General features: G+C 42.4%; 1 protein-coding gene across 1 annotated transcript; it reads right to left on the bottom strand.

The window, feature by feature from the left end:
• Positions 1–15,582: 15,582 nt before the first annotated feature.
• On the bottom strand, positions 15,583–16,209 carry LOC111817540 (chromatin target of PRMT1 protein). The gene has a single exon (XM_023718664.1). The coding sequence runs from the start codon at positions 16,144–16,146 to the stop codon at positions 15,790–15,792; it is 357 nt and encodes a 118-aa protein (XP_023574432.1). The 5' UTR covers positions 16,147–16,209; the 3' UTR covers positions 15,583–15,789.
• Positions 16,210–16,215: the final 6 nt, after the last annotated feature.

Here is a 16,215-nt window from a genome sequence, read left to right on the forward strand (position 1 = left end):
TGTTTCTAATGTTTTTTCAAACTATTTTTTTTATTCTCTTAAAAAAATAAAAGATTTCAGTGTTAGAAGCCCCATCCATCTCCTTTCTTCCATGGTGGAAATCCTGGTGAGCTGCAAGGGAGGAGAGAATCCCTGCCCATCATCTCTCCACCGTTGTGGGCACCTCAGTGAGCTGTGCCAGCGCAAGGCAGCCCTCCCAGCACTGCTGCCACGACTGAAGTGAACTGCTTGAGCAGGACTGGAGACCAGAAAGAACTCCAGCAACAGGAAGTGGTCCCAGCTAAGGGGCCCAGCATGGACATGTGAGATGAATGGTCTGAGAAGTCTGAAGTAACACAGTAGCAATACAAGCTAACAGGCAAGTACAGCCGCTGCAGGACTGGAAACCAGCTCAGGAAGAATCCAGGACTTGGTAAATAAAAAGAGCCTGCCCTTTTTCTTTTCTTTTCATATTTTTTTTTCATTTTGTTCATCTTCCTTTTTTCTTTTCTGTCTTTTTTTCTCTCTTTTGCTCATTTTTTTCTCTCTTTTTGAAATGCCCGGGAGATGGAAATCTAATCTATTATCCAAGCCCAGAGATCAAGCTCAGATAATCCCTCAAATACGCCTTCATTCTTTCTTTTGTACCTCTACTCTAGTTTCCCAAACCTTATGTGATCATCCTTTGTCCTCTAGCCTTATTTTGAATTTCTTTCCAGTTATCTTTATTTCATACATTAGCCCCCTAAATTTCCCCACCATAGAGTAAAACCACTCTACCAAAGGGAAACATTGTGTGTACACACTACTAATTAATGATTGGTTCTGTTATATAATTATAGACTCTGATCATATGATCTAAAATACAAAATCAATAATTACTACTGTTTTTCAGTCTCTAAACTGTGCATGATGCTATTGTTATTGTTATTTTTTATTAATTTTATTGAGAAACAAATATCAATGAAACAGTTTATTAGTAGGGCAGTTTCAATAATTAATACATTACATATTGTTGTCTTCTTAGTGGTTATTCCTAATACAAGATGCAGACATGGTATCCTGTCCCTAAACACTATTAGTACAAATCTTTCTATTCATTGAATTAAGAGAAAGTAGCTGTATATCTAACAATTTGTTATTGTCTTTTTACTACATTACCTGGGATGTCACTTCTGTTGTAATCAAATGTTCTCCCTTTTGTAGCAATACTGCTACTCTGGGGTAATAACTTCACCACAGCTCTAAACTAAAGAACCAGAGACTGAGTCAAATAGACAATAATTCTTAATTAATTGGAAAGAAAGGATCTTGGGACAGACACAAATCAATAACCTACTTCACACAGAAGACAACCCTGAAGAACAGACTGTTCCCGGAGAGGCTTTGATGCTTGTGGTTCAGCTACCTACTATAGGCAGGAGCTTATGCTGCCAAGCTATTTCCCAAGCCCTAGCTATCTACTGAAAAACCTACAAGGATCATCACAGAAAACAACAATTAAAAAATAAAATGAAAAATGACAAGGCAGAGGTCTGGGGTTAAGCTCCTTCCTGGCAAGTTCAAGGTCCTGAGTTTGATTTCTGATATCTAACTTCCAGTCCACACAGAACAAGTTGAGGAGATGACATAGAGGAAAATGAAAGATACACACCTAACGATTTCTGAAGTGATAGCAAAGGAAGTAAAGAAACAAATCCACAAGGCTATAGAGGAAATCAGATTAGTAAAAAATCTCTCAGGTTAAAAAAAGAGATGTCAACATTTGTAAAAGAAAGACTCAGCATTCATCTTTGTTGAATTCTCTCCAGTGACCACACAAATTTTAAAACCATTTTGACTGAAAGAAGGCAAATGAAGCAGCATCACACTGAGTTCTATGTACAGTGGGGAGCTGTTGGAAAGGGTGCTGCAGGTGGAAAGAGTATGTTAAGCTGGCCTTGAACAACAGAACTCAGTATTGTACAAAGGATGATCAATAAATACAGTGAGTGCTTACATTAAAATATTATAGCAAAATACAAATTTCCATTGATCTTTCTCAAGATAGACATTCCCTATCACTTTGAACACTCACCCTGTCTTGGCTATTTTCTTAAGCCATTCTCGAAGTCCTCTCACATGAATGTCTTCAGTGGTATGTCTGTGGCTGCCTCCATGTCCTGAATTAATACGATACATTTTTATTTAAACATTCACCATGTATTAGATCACTCCTTGTAGACTGAAATCTGAAAGTAGTGTCTAAACCTGTGTTTGGAGGGAAAGTGGATCCTGAGCAGAAGCTGTTTTCGTCTCCTTGGACTGAGATTGCTCTGCAGTGTCCTCTGCAGTTAGTGGTTGCAGCACATGTAGAGCCCAGTGAAACACTAACACCTTGTGATTGCTGGCCCTGGTTAGAGAACAGCAATGCTGCGACCATCCAAGCGCTGACTGGGTAAATCAGCACTGCCTGACCACTTGGAATAGCGTCTTAATTGGTCACGTGCCTCTTTTCTCCTTGTGTTCGAAGCCAGTGCTCATGCCGTTGGCCACAGAGCTCTTCCTAAGGAGACACATCCTGCAGAAATGTCTTCCTTTGTGGCTTATGCATGGGCAAAAGCACATTTCCTCAAGCCCTAGCTGCATCCCTAGGCCTGACTTTTGCTGTCACTCTTCTCACAGTTTATGCTGCAGCCATCCTGACCTACTTCCTTGTTCAAGAAGAAGAACTTATCCTAAGCTGCAGTCTCTTACTCTATATGAATATGTTTGTTTCTATGGATCTTAGGCTATTTTATTTTAAATTTTAATTCATTTTTTGATGAGAAAAAAGATAAAATAGCAGTGAAACAGCTTCAGAACAGGTTAAGATCATTACAATAATTAATACATTGCATATTGCTGTTTTTGTAGTACTTATTCAGATGACAAGATGCAGACATGATATCTTGTCTAAACATTATTAGTACAAACCTTTCTTCTCAATGTGCTAAGAGAAAGTAGCTGTATATCTGTCCTAACTATCTCGTATATAAACATATATTTTTTTTCACTACAAAATGGTCCTTTATTTATATCAACCTATTTTGTTTTGTTTTGACAGAGATGGGTGTTCTATTGCTGCTTTCTATAGAAAGCTATATTTGGAGAAGGCTTTAAAGGACCTTTTCATACGTGATGCCCCTCCAAAGATTGAAGATACTTGAATTCAGTGAAATAACCCCATATAGTTCAATAGTCCATAATAGTAGTGAGTTACCAGCACAACTGGCAATTGTCTGAAGTTTTTGACTTGAGCCTTTTTATAACTCAGCATATTAATCTAGCTTTACTTTTTATACCTTGTAGTTACACTTCTCTGCTGGATGGTTAAGACCAAGTTAAAGCAAGACCTATATAACTAAAAATGTAACTTTTGCTATCTGATAAGGTCAGTGAAATCCGGATTTACCTTGGAACCATGCATAGTACCTTGTGGGTCTTTTGTCGTAGTCAGCCATCTGGATGAGTCACAGCCATTTCTTGACCAATTTGCTCTCTGTGAAAGCCTGAGAGAATCTTTTCTCTCTAGGTGACTCTCTTTGGACACACTATACATCGTTGTTCACTTTCCTCTGTGGTCCCATAGTCTCGTTGATCAGGAAATTTGGGACACCACTTAGTTACAGGATGTCACAGCAGAGATTCTCTTATGTCCTGAGTCCTCACTGACCTTGAATGGCTACAGCCAAAATATTGGCTATTAGCCCATCTATCGGTCTGATTTTTGGTCTGCAAACTTTAGTTGTTAAATATCCAGGAGAGAAGATTAATGAAATTATTATCCTATAACAGAGGCAGTTAGGCTTAACTCACTATCTGTCTGAATACCACATACCTTAGACATAAAATGGAATTGCTATTTTCCAATAACCATGGATATTCTAAAATCTATTCCCTATAGAACTTTAAAAAAACAATTACACATTTTTTTTTTACACAGAAATTTAGAAATCAAACCATATACGACAGCTGTACTTGTGCTGACCTTCTAACAGTGGATGGAGTGGTTATCCTACATTTGGTGTCGGAGAACTAACTGCTCTGAACTGAATATCAAAGAATTGTGGCCAACTACATTCTAAAATCTTGAGTTGGAGCAATAAGAAAACCAGGTCTGGGGAGGCTGAGAGCTAGTCATGTTTTCTTCAGTCATTAAATTTAGCTGTCATGTTGTGTGTACTTGTCATTTAAGATTTTTTTTATTTTTAAAAAATGAATTAAGATTTAATATATTTAGCATGCATGACATGGCATTTTGCAATGTAGACGCCATTGTGAATGATGACATTGTGCTGATTTACATCTGCCTTTACATCGCGTCATTGCCGTTCTGTGGCAAGAACTCTGCCAATCTCCTCTCTTAAGCCTCTAAGAGTGCGACACACTGCTGTGGGCCACAGTCACCTTGGTATACAGTAGATCTCTTCACCTTTTTCCTCACAGCTGATATTTTGTGGCTCTTCAGCAGCCCGCTTCAAGCCCTCCACTACTGTCGCCTTAACCCAGTAATGACTATTTCCTCGGCTTCCATGTGATCAGTGTTTTTAGGGTTCATGTTTGAGTGAGATCAAGTGTTATTTGTCTTTCTGTGTCGGCCTTACATCACTGCCATAGTGTCCTCAACACATCCTCATTGCTACGAGTGACAGACGTTTCTTCTTTCCAAGGGTGACAGGGTATCGTAGTGTGCGTGTGTATTACACTGCCTTTATCCATTCACATGCACGATCTTCCTTAAGCCAAAGTCGCTGTGTGTTCCTAGTGGCTGTCAATAGTGGAATAAGGGAATGATTCACACACATGCTCGTACGTGTGGCTGTCTGTGACGCTTAGCACATTTGATCCAACTGAGAGGAAAAGGCGCATAATCAAAGGTCAGTGATGCTCATGGGGCTGTGAACCCACTGAAAACAATCTTGCCGAGGAAGCATCAGCGCAGTGCCCACTGCATGACATTTCCAGGCTGCTGGTGACAGCACAGATGGTGACCTCGTCACGGCCTCCCACTGTCCAAGTGTTGCTGAGCAGTGAGATTGCAGAAGCAACAGGACCTGGGCTCATGCTAAGGAAGGAGTCGTCCTGTGACAGGTGCTGCTTTGCATAAGGTTGGGGCATGTTTTGGGGGCTCATGCAGACTTGGGGTCAGTGCAGGCTTCCTTGAGGAAGTAGTAAAAGCCAAAGATGTTATCAGCAAGACTTGGTGGGATGGGGGACACTTATCTCTCTTGTCACACTGTGTCATCAATATTTGCTCATATTCGCAGTTGGCCTGCATTCTGCTGGGCAAATTCCTGCGAAGTTTACTTCATGCTGGTGCCTTTCTGCAGGCACCTGTCATCCGTAGCCTCTGCGTGCACTAGGAAAGCGGCAAGTGGCTCTGCCTGCTCCGCACTTTGCTTACTTCATTCAGAGCAATTTTCAAAGCCTGATTTTCCTTCATGAATATTTTAATAGATTACAAATCATCATGTAAATGATAACAATACTAATTGACTTTTCGCCTCTCCTGCCATAAAACATTAAGGATAGCAGAAAAGAAAGGGGTTCATCACTGTCATGGTCATTTGCTTTGGGAAAATGAAATGAGAAAGATTTAGTATTTTTTCCTCTAGTTTGTTTCTTTTGTACATCTGGATATCAGACATTAATTTTAATATGAACATTCCATCTATAAATTGAGCTGTATATATATTATCTTATTAATATGATATGTGGTTCATTGACTCTGACTTTTTCCTAATGTATTTTATTTGAAAAAAAAAGTAGAGTTGGCACAAGCATAGTTGTGCTGGTTTGGAAAGGAGAAGACAAAGCCCGAGTTTTATCGATGTAGCTTTTGGGGTCAACTTCTTTCTTGCTTCTGTTAGCTTGGAGCTTTCTCTTCTAATATTGTTAGCCACAGTATTATATCACGAAAGTCATGGTTGCTATGTTTTTGTTACTGTGGTAAAATATTTGTGATTATACTTGCCATGTTTATAGCAATATAAATTACATTTCTAAACTTACCTACCTTTGGTGTGTGTTTTTGTTTTAAAGAAATTTAAAAAGCTCTGTTGCCAGTTTTCCTTATGAGGTCATGTTGGCATCAAAACTGACTTTTTGATACCATGGATCAAACTCAGGACCTTGTGCTTGCCAGGCAGGTTCTTAGGCCACTGAGTTCTCCTCTGGCCCACATGCTGGCATTCAAGTTCTCCTTAACACCTGCCTTCCAAGTCCTTTTTTGCAACAATGCTGCAGGCAGAGGTGACCCAACATAGGACATGAAGTGACAGCCTGGATCTGCATACTCATGCCATTAGAGAGAGAGCAAGCAGGCAGCGCTGATTGGCTGTATTTGCAAATGCCAGTTCCGCTTCTCCTCATTCTCCTGCCAGTTTAGCAGGGAGCAAGTCACTTGGCTTGGTGTGCATCTAGAAGTGCTGTTGGTGCTGTGTGTTTGTCAAGTACTTAGGAAACAGTTCCCAGGGTGAGTGGGGAGAAGGAGCCCTTCATCTTGCCAAATGCTTCTGGACCTCAGTAGGACAAACTGTCATTTCTTGAAACTACTCCATTGCCGTGTGTGTTGGGCATGTGGTGACAGTGACACAGGAGAAATGTAACTCCCTCCCTGGTAGGTGTCAAATGTGGTCAGATGTGATGCTGAGTTTGTGGTCCCACTGATACAGACTGGACAGGAGTATTGCAATCTTGCCCAAAGCCAAATGGCAATTTTAGGAGATGTAAATTTCTGTTGAACATTACGTTTCCCTGGAGAAACAGCCAGATTACCAAAAAAGGGAACCAAAAGTCCTCTGCAGAAGTTTCCTTACAGTCACCTATCAGAAGACATTCTCACCCTTCCAAGCATTTCCTCTCTTCCATCTGTCAAATCTGAGCAGTCGCTCTCAGGTGTGCCAATAAATCAGCTTGAACCATTGCGTTCACTTGCTGCTTCTCCTTTCTCTTATCTGGTGTGGAGACCCAGAAATGCGAGCTGAGGACGAAGTCTCTCTTGCAACCCAGGAAGCACCGGGCAGTGGCAGCTCCTACCGGCTTGTGCTTGCATCTTGAGAACACTCCTGCCCTCCCACCACCCTCCTCCACAAGGCTGAGGCCAAGCCCAGGTGGCCTCCAGTTCCTGCTGAATCTATTCCTTGGGGAACTTTAAAAACTCTAGGATTAACCCCTAAACTTAGACTGCCCAACCAGATAATCAGTCTTCTTTTTCCTAATTCCCTAGCCCTCGCCAACTCTAGTCCAAAGACCTCTTGCTAGACCTGATCCCAGGCCATCCAACACTAGCTAGAATTGACCACCATTTTGGCAAGGTAAGACATGTCTATAGGGCCTGCCTTGGTATCCAGACAGGTCCAAACTGCTGTCCCACTCTTCCCCACATTTTCCCAAACAGTTTTCCTCTTTCTGGGGAAGAGGGGGCCTTCTGCGTGTCCCCCATGGAGGATACTCTCTGCCAGTGGCCAGAAACACCTTCATCCTGTTTACTGACTCTGTCTGGAATCTCTCTCTTCCAGGTGTCCTGGAGGCCCAATTCTTGACCTTAGCTGGCTTCCCGGTCCTTCACGAATGGGCAGTCATCTCTCAAACCTCCAGGAGATATCCCCCCTTTATGGCTGCCTGCTCCATAATCTGTCCCAACTGGGTCTTAAGGGAGATATTAAACCAACCAACCAATCAACCAACTAACCAACTAATCAACCCATCTGTGTTTTACTGTACCTCTATGTGGCCAAATTACAAACTGTACAATGGCTCTTGTTGATCTGCTGATAGGACCTTTGAGTTCTAAATTTTATGGGACCTAGGTAATTTTTAGCCAGAGGAAAGACAAATGGTCAGAGGTCCCCTATTTATAGGCTTTCTTCACCCTGTGAAATTGTTCTTCTCCTTTCTCTTCCCTTTTCTCCCTCTAAATTCTAATCCTGAACACAAAACCCTCCTTCTCTCTGTCACTGGGTCATTACACTTTGACCTTTGCATCTGCAGTCCTAGTCCCCCTCATTCCCCTCCTCACACCATTCCTCCCCCTCCCACACCTCAGCCAGTCTACCCCTGCAAGAGGCAAACAGGGATTGAGGGCTCTTTCAGGGTTCACGTCTCCTTTTCTATAAATAAACACAAACTACAGGTGGACCTCCACCATGTTTCTTTCTCCCCTTGCCTCTCTTGAGCCAGAGCAGCTTCCTGCCACAGATACAGCCCAAAGAACCTGAGAGGCAGCCTCACTTCTGTCCTTCTCCCTTCTCTCCTCAGCAGTTACTTTCTGTCCTGAGGCCCTTGCTACTCCTACTGTCCTGCCACTTCCAGCTAAAACTGAGAAACTATAATTCTAGGCTTCCCAAGCCAAAAATTGATAAATTTAGTTTTGGCTTCCAATTTGAGTGGATACTATTTATTTATTTAGTATTTAGTACAAGTTCTCTAGGGTCTTCAGGGTCTTACTACATAGATTGGACTCAGTGATTCTCCTGTTTTCAGCCTCCCAAGCGATGGGGTTGCAGGCGTATGCCACCATGCCCAGTCTCAATTTTCAGTCTGAGTGTGTCCTGGGGGTGGAGCTGGCACGGCATGCCAGGGATCGAGCCCCAGCCCCTGCGTCTGCCTAAGCAGGTGCTGCAATCCGCTGAACTATCCAGCAGGCCTTGAGTGGATTCTTTTTAAATTTATATGTTGAAAACATTTTGTGTGCTTTGTAAATTCTTAGACTACAGTTGCAGGACTAATGTGCCTTCAGATAAGGACGCAGTGCTGACTCAAGGAGTTGGCAGCCAGTCAAGTTTATGACGTGATCATCTGATCCAAACAACCTGTGGCTAAGTGCATTATGGAAAGACTATACAGTAAGAAGGATAAGAAGGAAGAATACAGGGAAAGCTAGTAAGTGTAGAGATATATTGTTGATATGAGTGGATTTTGTATGATAAAGCTTTTTGATAGCAACAGAACCAAAAAGCTCAAGCACGTTGAGGATGTTTGTGGAGAATACAATTTACAGAAAGAAATATTCCCAGTTGCTTGTTGGGTGGATTGAGTCCAGGCTGATCCTTCTTACAACTTCTTGTTGCTCATAGAAGCCTCGGGGCTGCAGCCCTGATTCTCAGTCAGCCCTCTGCCCTCAGCCCAGCTCTCTCCTCCAGTTTAAGTGGTGCTTTGCTAACAGGGGAGCTCAGACTGATGACAGGAGAGAGGACAGAGTGACCTCCTCGGGCTGTATGACTTGGCTTGTGGCACTTATTATTCCCAGCTTCATGATGCATTAAGTGGCGTGCAGGTCTTCAAAGAGGCAAAACTGAGGACAAACCCCCAAAATCAGCACTCCCCATATCATAATGGTAAGTAACTGAAGTTGTTTAAACTTGTAGGCTCAAGCATCGGACTAGTTGACGTGTATTTCAGCTATTGGTGATAAGATGTAGTCGCACTATCTTTTTTTGGTACAGGGTCTCATTATGCAGTTTAGACAGCATGTGTTACTGGGGATTGAATTTGGGACCCTGTGCTTGCCAGGTAGGCACTTAGACCACCAAGCTATCTCCCCAGTAGGTGATGAGATGTGTATGGCAATGTCATGTGTGTACTACAAAATAAGGAGCTGCTCAAGCACTGTGGTCCAGGCAACATCACAGAAGGTGCTTTCTTCTCAGATGACACTCTGTTAGAAGATGATCAATTTAGGTAAGTTTCTCCAGCCCATTTAATATTAATGACATCATCATGGTTGTTATACTAAGGTTCATTTTTGTGTGTGCAAGGTCTCACTACGTATAGGGACTCATAGTGATCCTCCTGTTTTCAGCCTCCCTAGTGCTGCGATTATAGGCATGGGCCACCATGGTTGGACTCCATCACTGGCTCAGCATGCCTGAGGGCAGGGCTAGGTGGTATGTGGGATTGAACCCTGGTCCTTGTGTTTATCTAAGCAAGCACTTAGTCTGTTGAGCTATACTGCTGGCCCTATTATCTTCAGCTCCTCTTTTTTTTTTTCTTTGCTGTAATGGGGATTGAACTCAGGACCTTGTATTTGCCAGGCAGGCACTTATGCCACTAAGCCATCTCCCCAGCATGGTTGTTATACTAAAATGTTATGTTTTCCTTGATCTCAAGTTTTCTCTGCACAACTTTATAATTACTATTTATAATCTGTCAGCATTCTTTAGGGATTTACACTCTAAGACAACCATGATTGATAAGACAATAACAGCTTCCTGGTCATATAAATTTTAAGGTGCTTGATATCTGATATCTAGACAAGATCATAAAGTTAAACCTGCTGCTCTCACTGCAGTACTGACTTAGCTGTGTAGGCTGTGGGGTTCGAGTTCTGCCTCTTTTTCCTTTCAGCTGCAGCATCAAGGAATGGAGCCATAAGCCAAAGAAGGAAGTCAGGAGGTTTATTGGAAACCAGGGGAAGAAGAATGCAAGAAGAATAGCACCTAGATTTCCGGAGTGTCCCACATGGGGTGGTCACCAGGGCCCTCAGTCAGGTAATTTATACAGCAAAGGCACAATGTCAGGTGGACACGGGTCAAAGTAAAGTCAACCCATAGAGTTGCAAGGGCAGCCAGTTGGCTAATATTGATAAGAAAATGAGTCATGTAGCAAAGGTACATGGAAAGACAAAGGCCCTTACAGGAAGGGAAGGGTCCTGATTCTGTGGGCATGGGATGCCCACTGGACTTCCTGGGCCAGGCCTGCTAATAACAACATAAGCTCGAGTTATTGTTTATCCCTGGGAGTGGCATGGAAGGCCTGGCCTTCTTCAGGTGCAACCCTAGCCACAATTCTGATAGTTTCATTTTTTTGTCCTGATTTCCCTGTGTGCCAAGTCACTCTCTGATTGTGGATTAATTTCTAACTTAGTTGCTGATAATAGCAGGGGGGCTAACAGACACTTATTTCCAGACTCCATCTAAATTTTCTTCTGCTGGTCTTTTGGCACCCTGGTATCAGGCTAGACTTCTTCCTGGCATGGCTCTGTGAGGGAAGAAGGCCACCCATCTTCAAGGACCTAGTCCCACCTGGTCCTCAGTCCCTCCTGACATCTGGGAGGCCCAACAAGAACGTAGATTGGTAGCAACACTCTGTATATCTGCTCAAAAAATTTGCATAACACCAAACTCCTTAATTTAAAATTTCTTTTTGTTAATTTTTTTGATATTTCAGACCACTTGAGATTGTATTCAATGTCTATTTGACAATAAAAATATATCACTTAATTTTGTGGAGGCTACCATTAAAACCTAATTCATTGAATGGGTAGCCAGATTAGGAACCCTCAAATCTACTATGAGGATCTACTATTAAACATATGGATAACAAATTTTATGCAAAATATTTCCTGATAGAAGAGATAAAGTAGTCTTATTGTATATACATGAAATTTGAAAGCCCATGTCCAAATATGGAATGCTGTCATGCTTACAAACTTTAGCTCAGACTGCTGTAAATCTAATAATAATATGGTTATTATAATCATAAATATATAGTGTCTGGGAAATTAGGTAAAACTATTTACACAAATCAGACCATAATTTTTTTAAATGTATTTGGCACAGGGTCTCATTATGCAGTTCAGACTCATAGTGATCCTCCTGCTTTAGCTTCCCTAGTGCTGGGATTATAGGTGTGCACCACCATGCCTGGTCTTGGTGGCTGGCTCAGTGTGCCCAAGGGTCAGGTTAGCATGGAATGTGGTTCAGGGATCAAACCCTAGTCCTTGTGCTTGCCTAAGCAGGTGCTTAATCTGCTGGCCCCAGCCCATAAATTTTAACTCTAACAGTGATAGCCATTGATGATGTGAGTCAGCATTTCTGTATCTGACATTTGGGAATGGAAGATAAAAACAAGAAGCTATTATTATGGAGGATGGTGTCTTTGGGTTGGACCCTTAGACAAAAATTTAAGTGTAAGTAGTTTTATTTGCAAGGTGAGCTCAGGAAATGTGAGGAAGGGGCAATGGTTAAATTTTATGCTCCAGCTTGACTGGGCTAAAGCTGGCCTGGATACCCAGCAAGACTTCTTTGTTAGTCATCATGTTCTCAGGGTTGGGATCAAACTCAAGGTCTTGGGCATCATGTGTGAGCATTTTTCCCTTGAGCTACAGCCTCTGCTCGAAGCATTACCGTATTGTGTTTTCAGCTCATCTGTGCATGGCTCTCTGGGAGAGGCTGGCATTTGAATCAGTAAGTTAGAGCTTGACTGAGTAAAGGTGATCACATCACCACCCCGAGTGGGATCCAGAGTAGAGCTAAAGGGTGGAGGAAAAGTAAGTTTGTTTTGTTTGAGTCAGCACGTCAGCCTTCTGCACTCAGACTCGCTGCTCCTGCTTCCTAGACTTTAGACTTGGGTTGGGACTTACACCAGCATGCTTCCCCATACCCTGTCAGGACTGAAGACAAGAACTATGGTCTCAGCTGAGACCGTATTCCTACCTTTGATAAAACTTTGCTGCCGTTTGTACTTCTCTTGACTAGTTCTTTGCTATGGTCTCAGCTGCTCTAGTGATTCACTAGCTTGCAGAGGGCAGATATGGGACTTCCTGGTTTCCAAATCACAAGCAATAATTGATCTTTCCATCTGCTTCTTCTAGTGGTTCTATTTCTTAGGAGACCCATAGTGAAGAAGGGGAGCAAGCAGTGAACACACTGGAAGTGGATAAGTGGACAAATTACCTTCAAGGGTTCCAGGGCTCAGGACCCCACTGGGACATACCTGGGTTGTCTCACCCTGAAGACAGGCATGCTTTTGAGGTACTGACCATTCACCCCTGTCCGTGCTGACAGTGCTGGCTGCTCTGGACTTCTTCACAAGCTTCTTCAACTCAAGGGGTCCCTGATGCAGGTGCTATGAGTGCCTGCAGTGAGATGCTCTTGACCTGTGCGATGGCAACAAAGCTGAGGGGTACAAGCAGGGAGGCGCGTTTGCTGCAGTTGAGCTTCTAGCCCCCTTCTGGAGGTGGTTTCCAGGTTCCTCCTGTCCTGAGCAAAGAATTGGTCAAGACAAGTACAAATGGCAGCAAAGTCTTATCAAAGGTAGGAAAATAAGCAGGAAGAACAGGTTTGATCAAGTAAAAAGGTGGGATAAGAAGTATATCTTACAGCAAGAAGGTGGGCCACCCTGCGAGTGAGATGGAGAGAAAACTTCATGTGGGTTGTGCGTTTTGTGTCACCTACTCCTCGGTCTGCTGTCAGGTCTGGGCCATCCTGTTGAAACCTGCTTGGGTTCTTTCAGAAAGTCCTGTGCAGGGCTTTGGGAGCGTTCTGTGCATGGGTCTTGCATTTTATAGTCAACAGGTCACACCTGTGTCACTAGTGACCTTTGTCACACCCAAACCTCATGTCTCCTGGCATGGAGAATGTCTAGAATACGGAAAACGAGCAAGCAAATAGAGGAACCAGAAAGTGCACGGGAGGCTTTCCTCAGAGTGGCCAGAGGCTTGCTCCTACATAAATGAAGGATCTGGATGTTGATTTTTAGGGTAGTGAAGAGTTGGTGAGGAAAGAACCAAACCAAAGCAAACCATTTGATTCTGTGGACCTGGTGGTTTCTCACTGGGATTAGCCTGGTTGTAGTAAAATATATGAAGTGATGTAGAGGTCAAAGATCTGCCCATTTCATTTTTGTTCTTGGTTTGTAACAGATATGATTAATTTGAATAATAGATCACACTATCTTCAAACGAGGTATAAAACTTTAATTGTGAAGAATGTGTAGAAATTGGAATAGATAAAGCTTCCAAGAAATTAGCACATTAACACTTCTATCCTGAACACTGGTAGAGCTTTGATTATTTAACACATAAATAATGCAACTGTCTAAGGCTTGGAGAAACCAATAATAAGTGATTTTAAGGAGCCAAAATGTTTCCCCCTGGGTCAATTTACCATGACCGACTTTATTTTGTAACTGTCAGACATACCTGTTGTTATGGTAAGTATTTATCAGAAAAGAGAAGTTAGTGAGTCTATGGGTATAAAGAGACAAAGTAGAGTTTTTGAAAAGTAACTCATTTTATTTATGAAATTAGGTTTTAAAAATTATTTATCAGGGCCTGGATTGTTGGTGTGTCATAGTATTTACTAGTGGAAGACAAATCAGGCATTTTAACTGATGCATTCTTGATTTTTGAAAAGTTGCAGTGGTATTTCAATGTGAACACTATTATTTTGGGGGAGATGTCATTGCAGTGACAGTATGATTTTCACTACTTAGGGTAAAGCAATGGCATTTTTAACGTCAAAAATCTGCGTACGGCTTTTGAAAAGAGTCAATCCGCATGATGAAGTGCAGAAGTGCCATTAAAATTGTGTGAGCCTGCTAAAGTTGATTCTTTTACACTGTTGAGCCTTCCAGTAAAAATCTACAAAGTGTTAGAAAATATAATCTACACAGAATAGGTAAAAGAGCAGACACTATTTGGTCTCAGCACTAAAGGTCATTTTCATAATTATCTTCAAGTTATTTGTGAAGCAAATTTATTGCGTTCCACATCTGTACCTTCAGTAAGGAAAAATGAAAGAAAAAATAAGTTGAAATTGTGGTATAATAAATTTAGTTAAGTTGTAAGAAAAAAAATTTGGAAGAGATACTAAGGAACTTAAAAATTATAATTCACCTAGGGAAGTTTTGGCTCTTCTTTAGAGGAATTTAAAATAGAGGAGAGAATATATTTGAGACTACTTTTTTTTTTTTTTTTTTTTAAGAGAACAATTTGTTATAATGAGCCAGAAATATAAGATTCCACTGAAATTCCAACTGACAGATTATGGTTGAACTCAAATCTTTAAGGGAAAGCAGGTCAAATAAAGCCAGGAGAGAAGCCCAAACAAACATAAGGATAACGGATTTCAACACTGAGTAGCTCTAGAACCCTCTACCCTTCAGCAGTTTGTCTGTCTTCACTCTCCTATTTCCTTTTCCTTCTACTGCATCTACCAAACCAACTGGCTTCTGCTTCTATGGTCTAGGCAGAAGCCAATTCAACCTCTTTGGACATGATACAAAGCCCAAGAAAGCTTTAAAATCTCAGTTGGGGTACAAAGTACACAACTCAACTCAGCACACGGGTTATCATCTCTGTGGTATCAATAAACATGGTAGTAATTTTAAAGCAACTAAAAGTGCTACTCATAATGTGGCCCTGTAGCAAAAGCAGTGCTCCTACATTGGTAACACAGCAGAATGCATTTTTCACCAGTATCTTCTCTTTTTTTTAACCAGGAATCAAACTCAGAACCTCATGTTTGCAGGCAGGCACCATGCCTTTGTGCTATTCCCCCTGGCCCTGCTGAATGCATTTTTGAGCTCCACATCTTCCTGACACTAAGAGCCAAGTAAAGAGGATGTACAACAGAATTCCAACTCAGAAACCAAGGCATTGGGCAGGAACACTGGCTCTTTTTGGGACCTTCTGGTGGGGGCATAGAGACAAACACAAGGAACATTAGAATGTCAGAGGGTATGGCAGGCAAGAGAAAGCATAGGTAGGGTAAGTGTTCTACCCACAAAGCCAACACATTCATGTTCAAAGTGAAGTCTGAGTGAAGGGAATAAACAACAAAAAACATTCAACCAAACCAAAGGGAAAGGGGTTTTCATACAACACAGTATCAAAAGTAAAAGGAACACACAAAATGCACAAACTGGTGGCAGGTAACTCCACAGCCTGTTATGATAGGTCCTTCTTCCATCAACCAGGTTTCTTCTCTGTCATCCCAAGGTTATTTACAGATGTGGCAACTTTAACAAGAGTCTCTCACAGATGGGCAGGCAGGCAGGCAGGTTTCAATCATTGGTTTCAGGATCTGTCTGTGCCATGTAGGCATCCAACTCAGCATCCAGGTGTCCTTTAGTTTTCGACATGTAGGCATCCAACTGGTTGTCCAGCTGCTCCTTGGTCAACACAGGGAGAGTAAGGGCACCTCTCCCCCGTCCACGTCCTCGTCCACGTCCTCCAAAGCCCCCTCTTCCCCGACCTATCATACCCCGACCTCTACCACCGATTCCGCCACGACCCATAGCTCCACGCCCTAGGCCCCCTCTCCCAGGACCTCCACGACCTCGAACACCACCTCTTCTTAAGCCCATTCGGGGAGCTATGGCTCGTCCACCTCGAAGCAGGTTTTGACCTCGGAGCGACATCCCGCCCCTAAGCAGGGTCCTGGTGGCACGTCCCCCACGCAGTCCTCCTCTGGGCAAGCCTCTCTGGAC

The sequence above is a fragment of the Octodon degus genome, unplaced genomic scaffold (genome assembly GCF_000260255.1).
Source record: "Octodon degus isolate 3935 unplaced genomic scaffold, OctDeg1.0 scaffold00061, whole genome shotgun sequence".
NCBI classification, from domain to species: domain Eukaryota; kingdom Metazoa; phylum Chordata; class Mammalia; order Rodentia; family Octodontidae; genus Octodon; species Octodon degus.

Coding starts and splice junctions, on each gene's coding strand:
- LOC111817540 (XM_023718664.1), bottom strand. CDS start 16,146: ATGTCGCTCCGAGGTCAAAACCTGCTTCGAGGTGGACGAGCCATAGCT.